At 41.3% G+C, this 15,000-nt stretch overlaps 1 protein-coding gene across 5 annotated transcripts in view; it reads left to right on the top strand.

Annotated features, from left to right (window-relative positions):
* LOC138965130 (uncharacterized) overlaps positions 1–7,374 on the top strand; it is a 19,732-nt gene extending 12,358 nt beyond the window's left edge. For 4 of the 5 annotated variants that reach the window (XM_070337252.1, XM_070337255.1, XM_070337251.1 and 1 more), the window contains 2 exons: positions 645–697; positions 2,982–3,469. In XM_070337252.1, coding sequence (XP_070193353.1) covers positions 645–697; positions 2,982–3,046 — 118 coding nt within the window. In that variant the 3' untranslated portion in view covers positions 3,047–3,469. Of the gene's footprint in view, positions 1–644; positions 698–2,981; positions 3,470–5,936 lie in introns of those variants that run through there. The other variant, XR_011455328.1, reaches the window with a different exon arrangement.
* Positions 7,375–15,000: the final 7,626 nt, after the last annotated feature.

Below are 15,000 nucleotides of genomic sequence, written 5' to 3'. Positions count from 1 at the left end.
GGCACCTAGGATGTTCCCGTTTGGTGAGCGTTCAAATGGAAGGGTGTTTGTACTGTGTGTAAAAGCCTGACAGTATCTGTGATGGTTTACGGGAGGCTTACTGTCCGGGCGTGATTTCCGGTATTGAATATTCATAACAGCCGTCCAGCACCAAAACGAGGCGCCATTGTTGTAGAGGACCAAGTCCACGAAAATAAATTCTTTGAAAATTTCTCACGCTCGACAGAAAGCAGCCAGGATGTTCCCGTTCGGTGAGCGTTCAAATGGAAGTATGCTTGTACTGTATGTAGACGCTCGGGGAGCTCTGTGGTGGTTTACGGGAGGCTTACTGTGCCTTTAAGTTCGCATGTTACAATCTATGGAAAACGCTACGTGTTTCACAAATAAACCCAATCTATGCTTTAACAAGAAAGTGTGCACATTTGTACCTCATCCAATTCGCAAACCCCGCCCCTACACACGTCACACACACACACACACAGACACACACACACACACACGCACACGCACACACACTCACACACACACACACACACACACACACACACACACACACACACACACACACACACACACACGCACATACGCACTCACATAATAACAAGCTTATCATATACTCTTAGACGACAATTTTCTGATTGCAGTTGGTTCGTTTGTCGAGACCGAAAGGAATCATGCAGTGATGGTAAAAGTGGAGGTGTGTGAATTAATCTGTATGATATCGTTATTAAAGTCCTCTTAATGTAGATCGTTTAAACATCATAGTCCTTTTAATGTAGATCGTTTAACCATCATAGCCATTTTAATGTAGATCGTTTAACCATTATAGCCCTTTTAATGTCGATCGTTTAACCATCATAGCCCTTTTAATGTAGATCGTTTAACCATTATAGCCCTTTTAATGTAGATCGTTTAACCATTATAGCCCTTTTAATGTAGATCGTTTAGCCATCATAGCCCTTTTAATGTAGATCGTTTAACCATCATAGCCATTTTAATGTAGATCGTTTAACCATCATAGCCCTTTTAATGTAGATCGTTTAACCATTATAGCCCTTTTAATGTAGATCGTTTAACCGCTATAGCCCTTTTAATGTAGATCGTTTAACCATTATCGCCCTTTTAATGTCGATCGTTTAACCATCATAGCCCTTTTAATGTAGATCGTTTAACCATTATAGCCCTTTTAATGTAGATCGTTTAACCATTATAGCCCTTTTAATGTAGATCGTTTAGCCATCATAGCCCTTTTAATGTAGATCGTTTAACCATCATAGCCCTTTTAATGTATATCGTTTAACCATTATAGGCCTTTTAATGTAGATCGTTTAACCATTATAGCCCTTTTAATGTTGATCGTTTAACCACTATAACCCTTTTAATGTAGATCGTTTAGCCATCATAGCCCTTTTAATGTAGATCGTTTAACCACTATAGCCCTTTTAATGGAGATCGTTTAACCATCATAGCCCTTTTAATGTAGATCGTTTAACCACTATAGCCCTTTTAATGTAGATCGTTTAACCATCATAGCCCTTTTAATTTGGATCGTTTAACCATTATAGCCCTTTTAATGTAGATCGTTTAACCACTATAGCCCTTTTAATGTAGATCGTAAAACCATCATAGCCCTTTTAATGTAGATCGTTTAACCATCATAGCCCTTTTAATGCAGATCGTTAAACCATTATGGCCCTTTTAATGTCGATCGTTAAACCATCATAGTCCTTTTAATGTAGATCGTTTAACCATCATAGCCCTTTTAATGTAGATCGTTTAACCACTATAGCCCTTTCAATGTAGATCGTTTAACCATTATAGCCCTTTAAATGTAGATCGTTTAACCATTATTGCCTTTTTAATGTAGATCGTTTAAACACTATAGCCCTTTTAATGTAGATCGTTTAACCACTATAGCCCTTTTAATGTAGATCGTTTAACCATCATAGCCCTTTTAATGTAAATCGTTTAACCATCATAGCCCGTTTAATGTAGATCGTTTAACCATTTTAGCCGTATTGAAATATGTGTGAGTGTGTGTGTGTGTGAGTGTGAGTGCGTGTGTGTGTGTGTGTGTGTACATGCGTGCGTGCGTGCGTGCGTGTGTGTGTGTGTGTGTGTGTGTGTGTGTGTGTGTGTGTGTGTGTGTGTGTGTGTAGAGCGATTCAGAGAAAACTACTGGATCGATCTGTATGACATTTTTACACGAGAGTTCCAGGGTATGATATCCCCAGACCATTTTTAATTTCTGTGTAAATGTCTTCGATGACGTCATATCCGGCTTTTTGAAAAAAGTTGAGGCTGCACTGTAACACTCTCAGTTTTTGATAAAACAGCTTGGAATTTTAGTTAAACAGTCTCTGACAAAGGCCGGACTTTTGTATTACATTTCAGCTTGGAGGTTTAAAAATTAATTCATGAGTTTCGTCATTAAAAATCTGAAAATTGGGATTAACATTATTTTTTTTATGAAACGATCCTAAAATAATTTCATTTTATTTTTCATTTTTTCCTGATTCCAAAAACATATAAATATGTTATATTTGGATTTAAAAACAAGCTCTGAAAATTAAAAATATGAAAATTATGATTAAATTTTAATTTCTGAAATCGATTTAAAATTAATCTAATCTTATTTCTTGTCGGTTCCTGATTCCAAAAATATATAGATATGTTGTGTTTGGATTCAAAACCAGGTCAGAACGTTAAAAGGAATAGAGATACAGAAAAGCATGCTATCCTGCACAGCGCAACCACTACCGCGCCATACGGGCTTGTCAATTTCACTGCTTTTTCCACGAGCGGGTGACAGACGATGCTATATGGTCTTGATGAAAAAATGCAGTGCGTTCAGTTTCATTCTGTGAGTTCGATAGCTTGACTAAATGTAGAAGTTTCGCCTTACGCGACTTGTTATAGCATGCTATGTCACGTCAAGTTCAACTTGAATTTTTCTCTCAATGGGTTGCTCGGCGTTTCAGGTGGGGTTAACCCTGTCTTCTACATCACGAAGAACGCACCCTTGCGCGAGAAAGACCTGTGTTGAAAAAGGATTGATCGTCTATCGCCTGGACTCTAACAGCGTCTGAGAAACGGAGGCTGGCTGACAACGGAACGCGTGATGTGTCATGTTTGTGGAGAAACGTTGATACCACATAACTGCTATTCAGTTATAGAGACTATTTCTCTCTCTTTGCCTCTCTGGTATGGACGCACACGCACGCACGCACACCCACGCACGCAAGCTCGCAGGCACGCACGCACGCACGCACTTACCTACGCACGTACACACACACACACACACACACACACACTCGCACGCACGCACGCACGCATGCATACATACACACACACACACACATACACACGCACGCATAGACGCTCGCACGCACGCACGCACACATACACGCACGCACGCACGCACCCACACACACACACACACACACACACACACACACACACACACACATCCTTCCAACATATAACACAGTTTAACGCTTTATAGCGTTTACTGGTAAAAAGTAGTATGCATGATTTTGAGATTTGAGATCGATTTATAATTACTACGTGAAAATAATTGTCAACTTATTGTTACTGCAAGTCACCAAAACAGAGGTAGCAAACTCAAAAACATTTTTTTTTTAAATACGGACATGTCATTCGGATGCACAATGACCACAATGCTCCGATGCAGTCATACCATTTATTTCAAATGTGTGTCACTACGGTTTCTGGTTAGTCGTGCCAAAGCAGGATGAAGATTTAGGATCCTATATTTTTCCCGCCGACCCTAACAGTTTTTTTTTTTTTCAAAAATACAAAAACTTTTGGCACATTTTGCCAACCATACCGAGACTAAGGGAAGTAACCTCCTTTAAAATCGACTTAATTTAAGGGAACAAATAAAACAAGAAATTCCTCGCAGGTAGGAAAAACACCCCCGTTGGTCAAAGGGAAATAACCATTCTCACTGCACCCATTCTCACTGCCACCAACTGAGAAGGTTATTTCCCTTTGACCATGAATATGTTTCTATATAAGTCCTTGTAGAATCTTAATCCACCAATAACTCCCTAACCGTGTGTTTGACTGGTCCCAATTTTTGTAAGGACCGTCTCAGGAATGTATAGAACCTGTTCACCAAGTTTGGTGACGATCGGTCCGTTCATTCTTGAGATCTATATGCGAACACAAACACACAAACAAACACACAAACAAACACATCGAGTGAAACCTATACACACCCCTATACCGGGGGTGTAAAAAGAAAAAGAAAAACAAGTCGCGTAAGGCGAAAATACAACATTTATTCAAGTAGCTGTCGAACTCACAGAATGAAACTGAACGCAATGCCATTTTTCAGCAAGACCGTATACTCGTAGCATCGTCAGTCCACCGCTCATGGCAAAGGCAGTGAAATTGACAAGAAGAGCGGGGTAGTAGTTGCGCTAAGAAGGATAGCACGCTTTTCTGTACCTCTCTTTGTTTTAACTTTCTGAGCGTGTTTTTAATCCAAACATATCATATCTATATGTTTTTGGAATCAGAAACCGACAAGGAATAAGATAAAAGTGTTTTTAAATTGATTTCGACAATTTTATTTTGATAGTAATTTTTATATATTTAATTTCCAGAGCTTGTTTTTAATCCAAATATAACATATGTATATGTTTTTGGAATCAGAAAATGATGGAGAATAAGATGAACGTAAATTTGGATCGTTTTATAAAAACCTTTTTTTTTTACAATTTTCAGATTTTTAATGACCAAAGTCATTAATTAAATTTTAAGCCACCAAGCTGAAATGCAATACCGAAGTCCGGGCTTCGTCGAAGATTACTTGACCAAAATTTCAACCAATTTGGTTGAAAAATGAGAGCGTGACAGTGCCGCCTCAACTTTCACGAAAAGCCGGATATGACGTCATCAAAGACATTTATCAAAAAAAAGAAAAAACCTCTAGGGATTTCATACCCAGGAACTCTCATGTCAAATTTCATAAAGATCGGTCCAGTAGTTTACTCTGAATCGCTCTACACACACACACACGCACAGACACACACACACACATACACCACGACCCTCGTCTCTACGTTAAAACATTCAGTCAAAACTTGACTAAATGTAAAAAGCCGACCTACTGACCCTATCGTTTTGGGTCACGTTACCCTAAACTAATATATATTTTGTTTGGCCTAACATGTTCAACACTATTCATTTTGTGCAAAGTTACGATTGCTGCTCTGTGTGCGGTTATCAATATATATATATACGGCTTCTGTGTGTTTTTGTGTGTGTGTGTGTGTGTGTGTGTGTGTGTGTGTTTTCGCGATGCACGGCCAAAGTTCTCGATGGATCTGCTTCAAATTTGGTAGGTGTATTCAGGTGGACCCCGGGCACAAACTGGTCGATGAAAATGTTCAACACGTGCTCTAAGCGGGGCTGTGGTGCGGTGAACCGCGGTGAATACTCTGTTTCGCGATGCGAATTACGAAATTAAACACTTTTTTTTTCGGCTCTACTTCTTCACTTCTTTCACTTCCGCCACGTTCAGGTGGACCCCGGGCACAAACTGGTCGATGAAAATGTTCAACACGTGCTCTAAGCGCGGCGCGGTGAACCGCGGTGAATACTCTGTTTCGCGATACGAATTACGAAACTAAACACTTTTTTTTCGGCTCTACTTCTTCACTTCTTTCACTTCCGCCACACAACGAAAACGAATCTAAGCAGCGCTTTTCTGCACAGGTAGTACATCTAAGTATTGCAATTCGTGTACAAAATCCCTCCCATCTTCAAAATATTGCCACTAATACTACCCCTCCCATCGTAAATATTCATTGCAACCATTAATAGTGAGGAGCTTTGTCGGTGTTTCTGTGTCTGTCTTAAAAAAGATCAAATCACTTTCAACACTGTGCCCTTTTCTCTTTAAGCAACACCACGGCTTACCAACCACCACCGCATTGTACTCTCTTGCGAGTCATTCAAGCTGTCTGTCTGTGTGTGTATCTGTGTGTCTGTTCGCGATGCACTGCCAAAGTTCTCGACGGATCTGCATCAAATTTGGTGGGCATATTCACGTAGTCCCCGGGCACAAACTGGTCGATGAAAATTTTCAACACGTGCTGTAAGCCGGCGAACTCAAAGCCGGCGAACCGCCACGCTGTATACTCTGTCTCGCGATCCACCCGGCGGTATTCATCTAGTAATATATATATATTAGCTACCAGGTTTCATTCTGGCAAGGCACTTGTACACACACGAACGTCTGTGTGTCCCAGAACAAGGTAGGGGAGACCGGGGCTAGTCCGCCTACTTTTATGCTTTTGGTAGCATAACTGGCGAGTTTGATGAACTAGAAGACTGATTTTTTATTTTACATCAAGACAAATGTGTAGCTGATATTAATGTGCAGACGGGTTTTATGTGCGCATGAACATTTGTTGTACATACTGCTTTAAGTAGACCTACCCTAACGTAGGCGAACTTGCCCCAAGTCGGGGTAAGTCCGCCTACAGGGTGGGGCAAGTCCGCCGCTCTCATCCCATAGTAGGTACAAGACTAGTAGTGGGCAAGCTTTAGTGGGAAAGCTTTTTTAATTCCCTTCAATATTTAGGTTCAAAAATGCCAATGACAAAATACGAAAGAATGTAACACAAAATTACGTTAGGGGAGACCGGGGCTAGTCCGCCTACTTTTATGCTACTTTTATGCTTTTGGTAGCATAACTGGCGAGTTTGATGAACTAGAAGACTGGGGTTTTTTATTTTACATCAAGACAAATGTGTAGCTGATATCAATGTGCAGACAGTTTTTATGTGCGCATGAACATTTGTTGTACATACTGCTTACGGCGAACATGCCCCATGACAAATAGGCGGACTTGCCCCTGCACGGGCAGGCAACTCTAGTGCCAGATAACGAGCACAACATGGGAAGGAAGAAGCAAAACTTTCGTCAGAACTCGACCTTAATTAACGCACTTTCACTCGACACCAAGACTAAGTTCTCAGAGGTAATGCATCAAAACCTAAGTCAACTCCAATGCATTCATGTTACAAAAATGAAGAAAAACATTTTTTGTGAGCTGTACTCACGATATATGGGCGCGCAACCTCTGAACTTCTGCAGGATATGGCGGGAAGAAGGGACACCACTCCCACATGGTGTGAATGACTAAAAGGTGGCAAACGTAAGAATAAACAGACAAAGACGGATGTGCCCTGGGGGCGGACTAGCCCCGGTCTCCCCTACATAGAGGGTAGACATTTGTTTGTACAGAAACACACTCTGTTGATATGTTCACGCAATCTTCTTCTTCTTCTTTGTTCATGGGCTGAAACTCCTACGTTGTCTCAAGTCTTTGCACGAGTGAATCCGTATGTGTATGACCGTTTTTACCCCGCCATTCAGGCCATTCGTGTTTGTATTACTCACCGAACACTGACATGGATTACATGATCTTTTCTGTGCGCACTTGGTCTTGTGCTTGCGTGTACTCACGAAGCCGGGGGGAATAAGGCACCAGCAGGTCTGCACACAAGTTGACCTGGGAGATCGGAAAAATCCCACCAGGCGGTCGCGGCCGGGATTTGAACTCACGACCTTCCGATCAGATGGCCGATGTCTTATCCACTAGGCCACTGCGCCCGTCGTTCACGTAATCAAATACCGCTATTCCGCACGAGGAATTGATCTTACACAGGTGGAGTACACAGTGAACGCCCACCCCCTACTTTTGAGCAAATTGTTGCATAAGGGTAGTGGGCGCTTACAAGGTAGTTTACGGTATTTGTTTGTTTGAAAACTGTACGACTTTTTGTGTGTAGTTTTATGAAATTAACATTTGTCATCCTGAAATTAGAAACATAAACGAGTACTTACTTGTAAGTCGAAGTTTGTGTAGAATTCCATGATGTAGTTTACAGGAACGGAGGGATATGTGAGATGCGCATGACCGGAACAACCATATTTTACAGACTAGATCATCTATACAGAAACTTTCCAGAAACTGCGAGATCTGTGAGATTTTAAAGTTGGCTGTTTTGCTATTGACTATACTCATTCGTACATATTTCTGACACTTCACACTGTGAATTTATGTTCGCCTTGCGTGATTTGATGTTTATTTAACATTTGCAAAGCATCAATCATCGGTCAAAAACTTTTGACAGTCAATAAAGAACAAAAAACACCAACATGATACTGATTGTACTGACTTTCTGTTGTCTTTGTACGTTTGTGTATTAATTTAAAAAATAAAAAAAATTCGCTCCTGCGAAGTTCCAATAATCATACATTTTCACACACAAAACTAACCACAACTTGAAAAATGAACTTATCCAACTCCAGATGAGTCTGACTTGACTCTTAGACAATATATGCATGGTGTACAAACTGTTAGATTCCTGTCTGATCACTCCCTGATTACTCTTCAGACGTTTTCTTTTACATACTTTAGAATACTGGTTTGGTCCATTCTACTCGACTTGTCAGCATTTTGCTTCTGCTGCACAGGTCTGTTGCAGAATTTATTAAATGTGGTGGCATTGGACCATCCTGCCGTCTTCATTATATCCTTTAATGTCATTCCTGTCTTCAGCATAGCCGAAGAGGCTGCCCCTCTGAAGCTGTGGGGTGCAAACTGTTCTATCCCAGCTTTTCTCAACACTGTTTTTAACCACCTTGCCACTGTGTCTTTCGAGGCAGGACCATAAGGACGAGAGTAACACAACAATAGTTTGTCAGCACTGTCATTGACTGACCGAAGTGAGGATGTTTTTTCAATGTAATCTTTCAGACAAGCAACAACACAAATTTGTTCATCTTCATTTTTTGAAAATTCCAGCGGCTGTTGAAAATGTCCTGGCTTTGTGTGTTTTAATTTTTCTTCTATGAAGATGGTAATTCCTTTTTTATGAAAAGAAATTGCTCCCAACTTTATGAGATGAATAGTTTGCACTCTTTGAGCTGAAGCAATTAAAAGTAAAGCACACAACTTCATAGTCAAATCTTTCAGGGAAAGACTTTTGTTATTTTCCTGATTTCTAAAGTATGTCAGAAGAACATCTACATCCCAGGTCTGCTTGTAACGGGGAATAGGAGTTCTTTCTTCAAATACACCTTTCATAAACCTAGCAACTTTTGAATGACTTCCTACTGGTCTGTCATCATCAGTTATTATAATCGCAGAAACTGCACTTCTTGCTGTGTTCATAGCACTGTACCCAAGTCCAGACTTGTACAGTTGAGTTAAGAACTCCAGAACAGTTTTCACAGATGCTAGAAAAAGATCTTGCTTCCGTTCAACACAAAACAGTTTCCACCTGGTAAGGTATGAGGAATATTGTTTCTTCGTTGAATCTCTCCAGGAAGCACACACTATGTCGCAAGTGTCTGCAGAAAATCCCTGTGCTTCCAAGGCTTCCCTGAGCATTGGACCGCCAACAGCTGAAGCTTCCTGTGTAGAGGGTGTGGCTGACTGGTGTGGGGCTGCAACAGGACCTTCTTTCCTCGAGGCAGCAGAAGAGGAGGTTGACTCGTCAAACGTAGCATCTGTGGAAACCAAACTGCTGTTGGCCAGTGGGGAACCACCAGAATACCGTCTGCTTGATCTTCGCCAAGACTCGTTGTATCACACTGAAAGGCGGAAATGCATAAATGAACCATTTGTTCCAGTTTATGATAAACGCATCAATTGCAATTGCCTCTGGATCTGGTTGCCAAGCAACATACGGTTTCAACTGATAATTCAGCCTTGAAGCAAACAAATCAATCTCTGGTTTTCCACAATTTTCAACAATTTTCTGGAATATGTTTGCTTCTAGCTTCCACTCTGTTGAGTCGTTAAATGTTCTTGAATGTAAATCTGCTTTTACATTTAATTTTCCAGGTATATGGGCTACTGTGATCCACACATCTTTGTCTCTGCACCACATCCAAATTCGATTTGCAACAGCATTGCACTCTTTAGACTGAGAGCCTCCCATACTTTTGATATATGCAACAGCACAAGTGTTATCAGTGAGGATTTTAACATGTTTGCCACTTACATCCTCTTTAAAACTCTTCAGTGCATACTCAATGGCTAACAGTTCCAACACATTTATGTGCAATGCCTTCTCCTGTTCTGTCCATCTACCACCTGTTGGTTTTGACTTGCATACAGCACCCCAACCACCAGAGGTTGAAGCATCAGTTGTTATTTCCACTGAGGGCTCAGACTGCTCTAGGCTTTTTGATACTGTGCCTATGTTTTGAATCCACCAATTCAGTTCTTTTTGTCCTTCTTCTGAAACTACCATTAAAGCTTCAAATGTTCCTCCATTTTGTTTTAAAGCTGCAGCTTTGTCACATTCCAATTTTCTGTAGAACAAAGGACCCCACTGAGCTGCAGGAAAGGCTGAAACTAGCTGTCCAATAACTTGTGCTAGTTCTCGAATTGTGCATCTTTTCTTACTTCTCAGCCCCACACAGGCTTTTGATTTTCAGCGCCCTTTCTTCTGGTAATGTGACTATCATTTTCTCAGAATTCAAACAAAATCCCAAGTACCTCAGCTTTGTTGTTGGTACCAAAAAAGATTTTTCATCATGTACCACAAACCCCAGTGATTCAAACAAATTTACAGTATTGTCAATGTTATTTTGACAATCATCCACACTACACCCTTGTAGGTAACAATCATCAACAAATGCTGCAGACAGAAAACCTTGTGATCTCAGGCAAGCATATATAGGTTTCAGCAGTTTAGTGAAAAACCGGTGCGTCCCGCTAGCGCTACGTGTCATTTGTGCTACGTATCGTTTGCGCTATTTTCTGTAGTGCTATCGACACAAATTGCCAAAAACAGTAGTGCTATCGGCACGTAGTGCTATTGCCACAATTCACACATGCCATTATCACTACGTCTCAATAGAACTACGTGTCGATATCACTATTTTTGAAAAACCAATGTACTGTAGCGCTACGTGTCGATAACGCTACGTGTCGATAGCACTATACTACATGTTCAAACGGCAGACACTTACCTTTGTGTGTGCGTGTGAGTGTGTATATATTTTGTCTGCATGGCTGTCTGTCGGATCTGTATGTCTGTCTGTCTCTGTCTCTCTCTGCACCTCTCAATCGCTCTTTCTCTGTACCTCTTTAAAATCGCTCTCTCCTTGTCTCTCCCGCTCTCCTCCCCTCAATCTCTCTCCATCTGTCTTTCTTCTCTCGCTTTTTCTTTCTCGCTCGCTCTTTCCCCCTCCCCCGTCTCTCTCTCTCTTGCATGATACCGTATATACATACACGCAGGGTTCGACACTAGCGGGGGCGGGGGGCGGAACGCCCCAGAGTTTTGTGTTCCGCCCCAAACATTGCTGAAGCTTGGGGCCCACTCCGCCCCAGGATAAATTCCAACAATGACAAACCAAAAAATCTAATGCCAGAGGCAATCACTAAAAATCGCCAGTCAAAGTCGTCACTGAAATTTGCGTTACGATCAATGCCGCAGTCAAGAAAAAAAACCATTGAAATCGTCCAAGGACAATGCCGCAAGGGAAATAACTCCCAGATTGTGCTCTTTAGCGCGAGAGATAAGTATCGCCTTCAAATGCCAAACGCAAAATGTGGCGACACATCCCTGGTGTAAAAAGACATGGAAATGAAGAACAGGTTGGTGAAAAACAAGAAAAGGAGACCGATGCAGCCAAAAGCGCGAAGCGCTGTCGTAATTTCAATGTCAAATGGTTGAAAGATTTTTTCTGGCTTCAGTACGACGAAGAAAAACAGACAATGCATTGCCCGCCCATGCAGATCTTATGGCGCAGAACCACTTGAAAAAAGTGGGGATTCTGATATAAGCTTATATACTTAGCATGAATAAGAGTGGGCCCCAGATTTTTCTTTTCCGCCCCAGCAATTTCCATCTCTGGGGCCAGTGTGGCCCCAGGCCAAATAAGTTAGTGTCGACCCCTGTACACGGATGTTTTTCTGTGTGTGAGTTTGTGTGTACGATACCGTGTGTACGTATGCATTTGTGCGTGTGCGTGTGTGTGTGTGTGTAATGAAGAGAGAGAGAGAGAGAGAGAGAGAGAGGCAGAGAGAGAGAGACAGAGTGAGTGAGCGAGTGAGCAAGAGAGAGAGAGAGAGAGAGAGAGAGAGAGAGACACACACACACACACTGAAACAGACACACACACGCACACACATATACACACACAAACCAGAAGGAGTGAGAGCGAGAGAAAAAATGAGAAAGAGAGAGTCGCCAGTAAGTAGTGGTATTGACACGTAGCGATAATGACACGTAGCGCTAAAAGATGTAGTGCTGTCGACACGTAGTGATAATGAACGAATGATAGCGACTCATAGACAAATTATTTGTAGCACTAATCAACGTAGCGATAGCGGCACGTAGCACAAATGACACGTAGGACAAATGACACGTAGCACAAATGACACGTAGCGCTAGCGATACGCACCCGTGAAAAACCGAGGACAACATGCCAGACCATTTGGCAAACAAGTATACTCATAGAGCTGACCCTTCCATTCAAACTTGAGATATTTTCTAAATTCATGTGCCACTGATACTGAGTAATAGGCATGCCTCAAGTCTACTGATGCCATGTAGCACCCTTTTTTCATCATTTCCGTTGCAGAATTTAAATTTTCCATTTTGAAATGTTCGTAAGAAACGTTCTCATTGAACTTCTTCAAATTGAGAATAACTCTATGTGTACCGTCTGGTTTTGGAACAAGGAATATAGGTGAAAGAATCTGTTCTTTTTCATGATGCGACTTTTCAATTACTCCCATTTTTAGGAGTTTTTCTATTTCCTTGTCTGTTTCTTTCAATAAATTTCCCTGAACCTGGTTTTGTGGTTTAGAGTATTGTTTTGGAATTTCTTCTAAAGGAATCTGAACTCCTTGAATCATACTCAGAATGAATGTATCTGACGTCAGCTTTTTCCACTCACAAAGAAAATGTTTCAGTCTACCTGCTTGAAATTCTATTTCTTTTTCAATGCTTACCTGAGTGTTTTCTTCATGGTGAGTATTTACACCTGATATGTTGATCTCTGTTGTCCTGGCCCCCAGCCCCTGTAGTGACCACAACTTCGCGTTGGCCTGTTCCGGGGCCAGCTTTGACCTCTTCCTCTGCTCTTCCAGTTTTTTTTCTCTGTACCCGTTTTTTGACGCCGGGAAGAATTTTCTACCTCTGACCGAAATCATTGCCAAGTTTTGAAGCTGAATCAATGGCTGCCAGAGCTGCCTTTAACTCATTGCCGAAGAGGAGATCTGTGATTGAAATGTCATTTGAATTGAGTTTGCGGTATTTCTTGCTGACGTTTTGAGCATTGACAATTCTAGATCTCCGATCTACTGAAAGTTCATGTACCGTTTTCAAAATCAGTGCAACTGCGTCCATGACCGTTTTTAGCATGGCTTTGCTTTGAGTAGATGCACTTTGCACCAAGTCATCACTTATTTTTGCCAAGGCAAAAGTCGCTTTTAGAAGCATTTCTCCTCCTGTTGTACACGGAGATTTTTTCGACCGAACCTCATGTTCAATTTAGTCCCCGATTTCTGGGTTCACTTGCGGAACTGTAATATCACAATTTCCGGTCTTTTTGTACTTTTCAAACTTTTCTTGAATTTTTTTCTCGGACAGCAGTTCTCTTTTCATTCCCTCTACGATCTGTGCCAATTTCTCAGAAATCTGTGGCCCCACATCTTCTGCGGAATCGAATTCCAGTTCGATTTCGTCTAGTGCATCATTTGATCATGATTCTATTGCTTCAAAGAAATCTTCGATCTCATCTTCTTCATCAGATATCTCATCTGTTCTCTTTCGTTTACGGGTAGATCTACATGTACTTTCTTCATCGGATGTGTCATCCTTTTGCTTACCTGCCCTTGCCAGAGAAGATAAAATTCGAGCATTTTGCTTTTTCATCTCTTCCCATTCTTGTATGGGTATTTTTACACAGTCACTCTCGTGTCAAGAGGTTTGTCATAAAGTGGTTTGCGTGTGAAATAAATGAAATTGCTTTCATATGTACGTGTTCTGCCCTATTGCTCTGTCTTTACCCTTTTCACACCAAACACTTCAACAACAGAATTTGGGAGGATACAGGCTCATTATTTCCTTAACCAAAAACAACATACTTCTTCACTTCACATACATCAATACGAATCAACTTTTCGACACACAGTTTGCACAATCTTTTAGCTTTCACTCAATGCATGTAAATACATATTATAAAGATACTTTCTCAAATATAGATTAACGCACACAAGATGGTACTGACAGACACTCACGAGTTCGAATCACGGCTCACTGCATGTCGCCAGTTTCACTTCCTTGTGTCGCTGAATCCTCGTAGAATAATGAATTCCCACAAACTCTCACTGTAGATGCCAACACACACCTTTCACGTTTCTTCCCGAGAAACCCTTCCGCCATTAGCGAAAGCAACCGTCGTCAGCTACGACCGGCAACGATGAAGACTCCTTCGTCTAGTCATCCTGCGCCGATGTGGTCCCTTGCTCGCCACCATCGTCCCGCGCTCTGCCGTGTAAGGTCCCTCCCTCGTACACGCCATGGAAGACCCTCATGGAAACTCCTAAAGAATTTAACCAAGTCTTAATACAACATTCTCTAAAACCATCTCTTCTTCCAAACGTTCATGTACCAACTCATACATTCTCGTTCATTCTACGTTCACATTCCGTCCACATTCAATATCCAAACTAATGCTTAATCTATGAATAACACTGCCATACAAAGCATCACCGTCTTAAACATAACATAAATGCGTAACATTTATGCTCAAGAAATTCCCCATGAAAAACCGTGATACAATTACATCAAGAATTCTCTCAAAGCTTCACACTAGGTTCTAGTGCACTCTGTATACACTAACCTTTACACTCCTGCTATGTATTCCAACGTCAATAATATACAACATAGTAAATCATTTACCTTAAGAGACCCGTCTCTTGAAAGA

This window comes from Littorina saxatilis, linkage group LG4 (assembly GCF_037325665.1).
Source record: "Littorina saxatilis isolate snail1 linkage group LG4, US_GU_Lsax_2.0, whole genome shotgun sequence".
Lineage (NCBI taxonomy): Eukaryota > Metazoa > Mollusca > Gastropoda > Littorinimorpha > Littorinidae > Littorina > Littorina saxatilis.
Note: the sequence above shows the minus strand (reverse complement) of the source record. Positions and strands in the feature narration are given on the sequence as shown.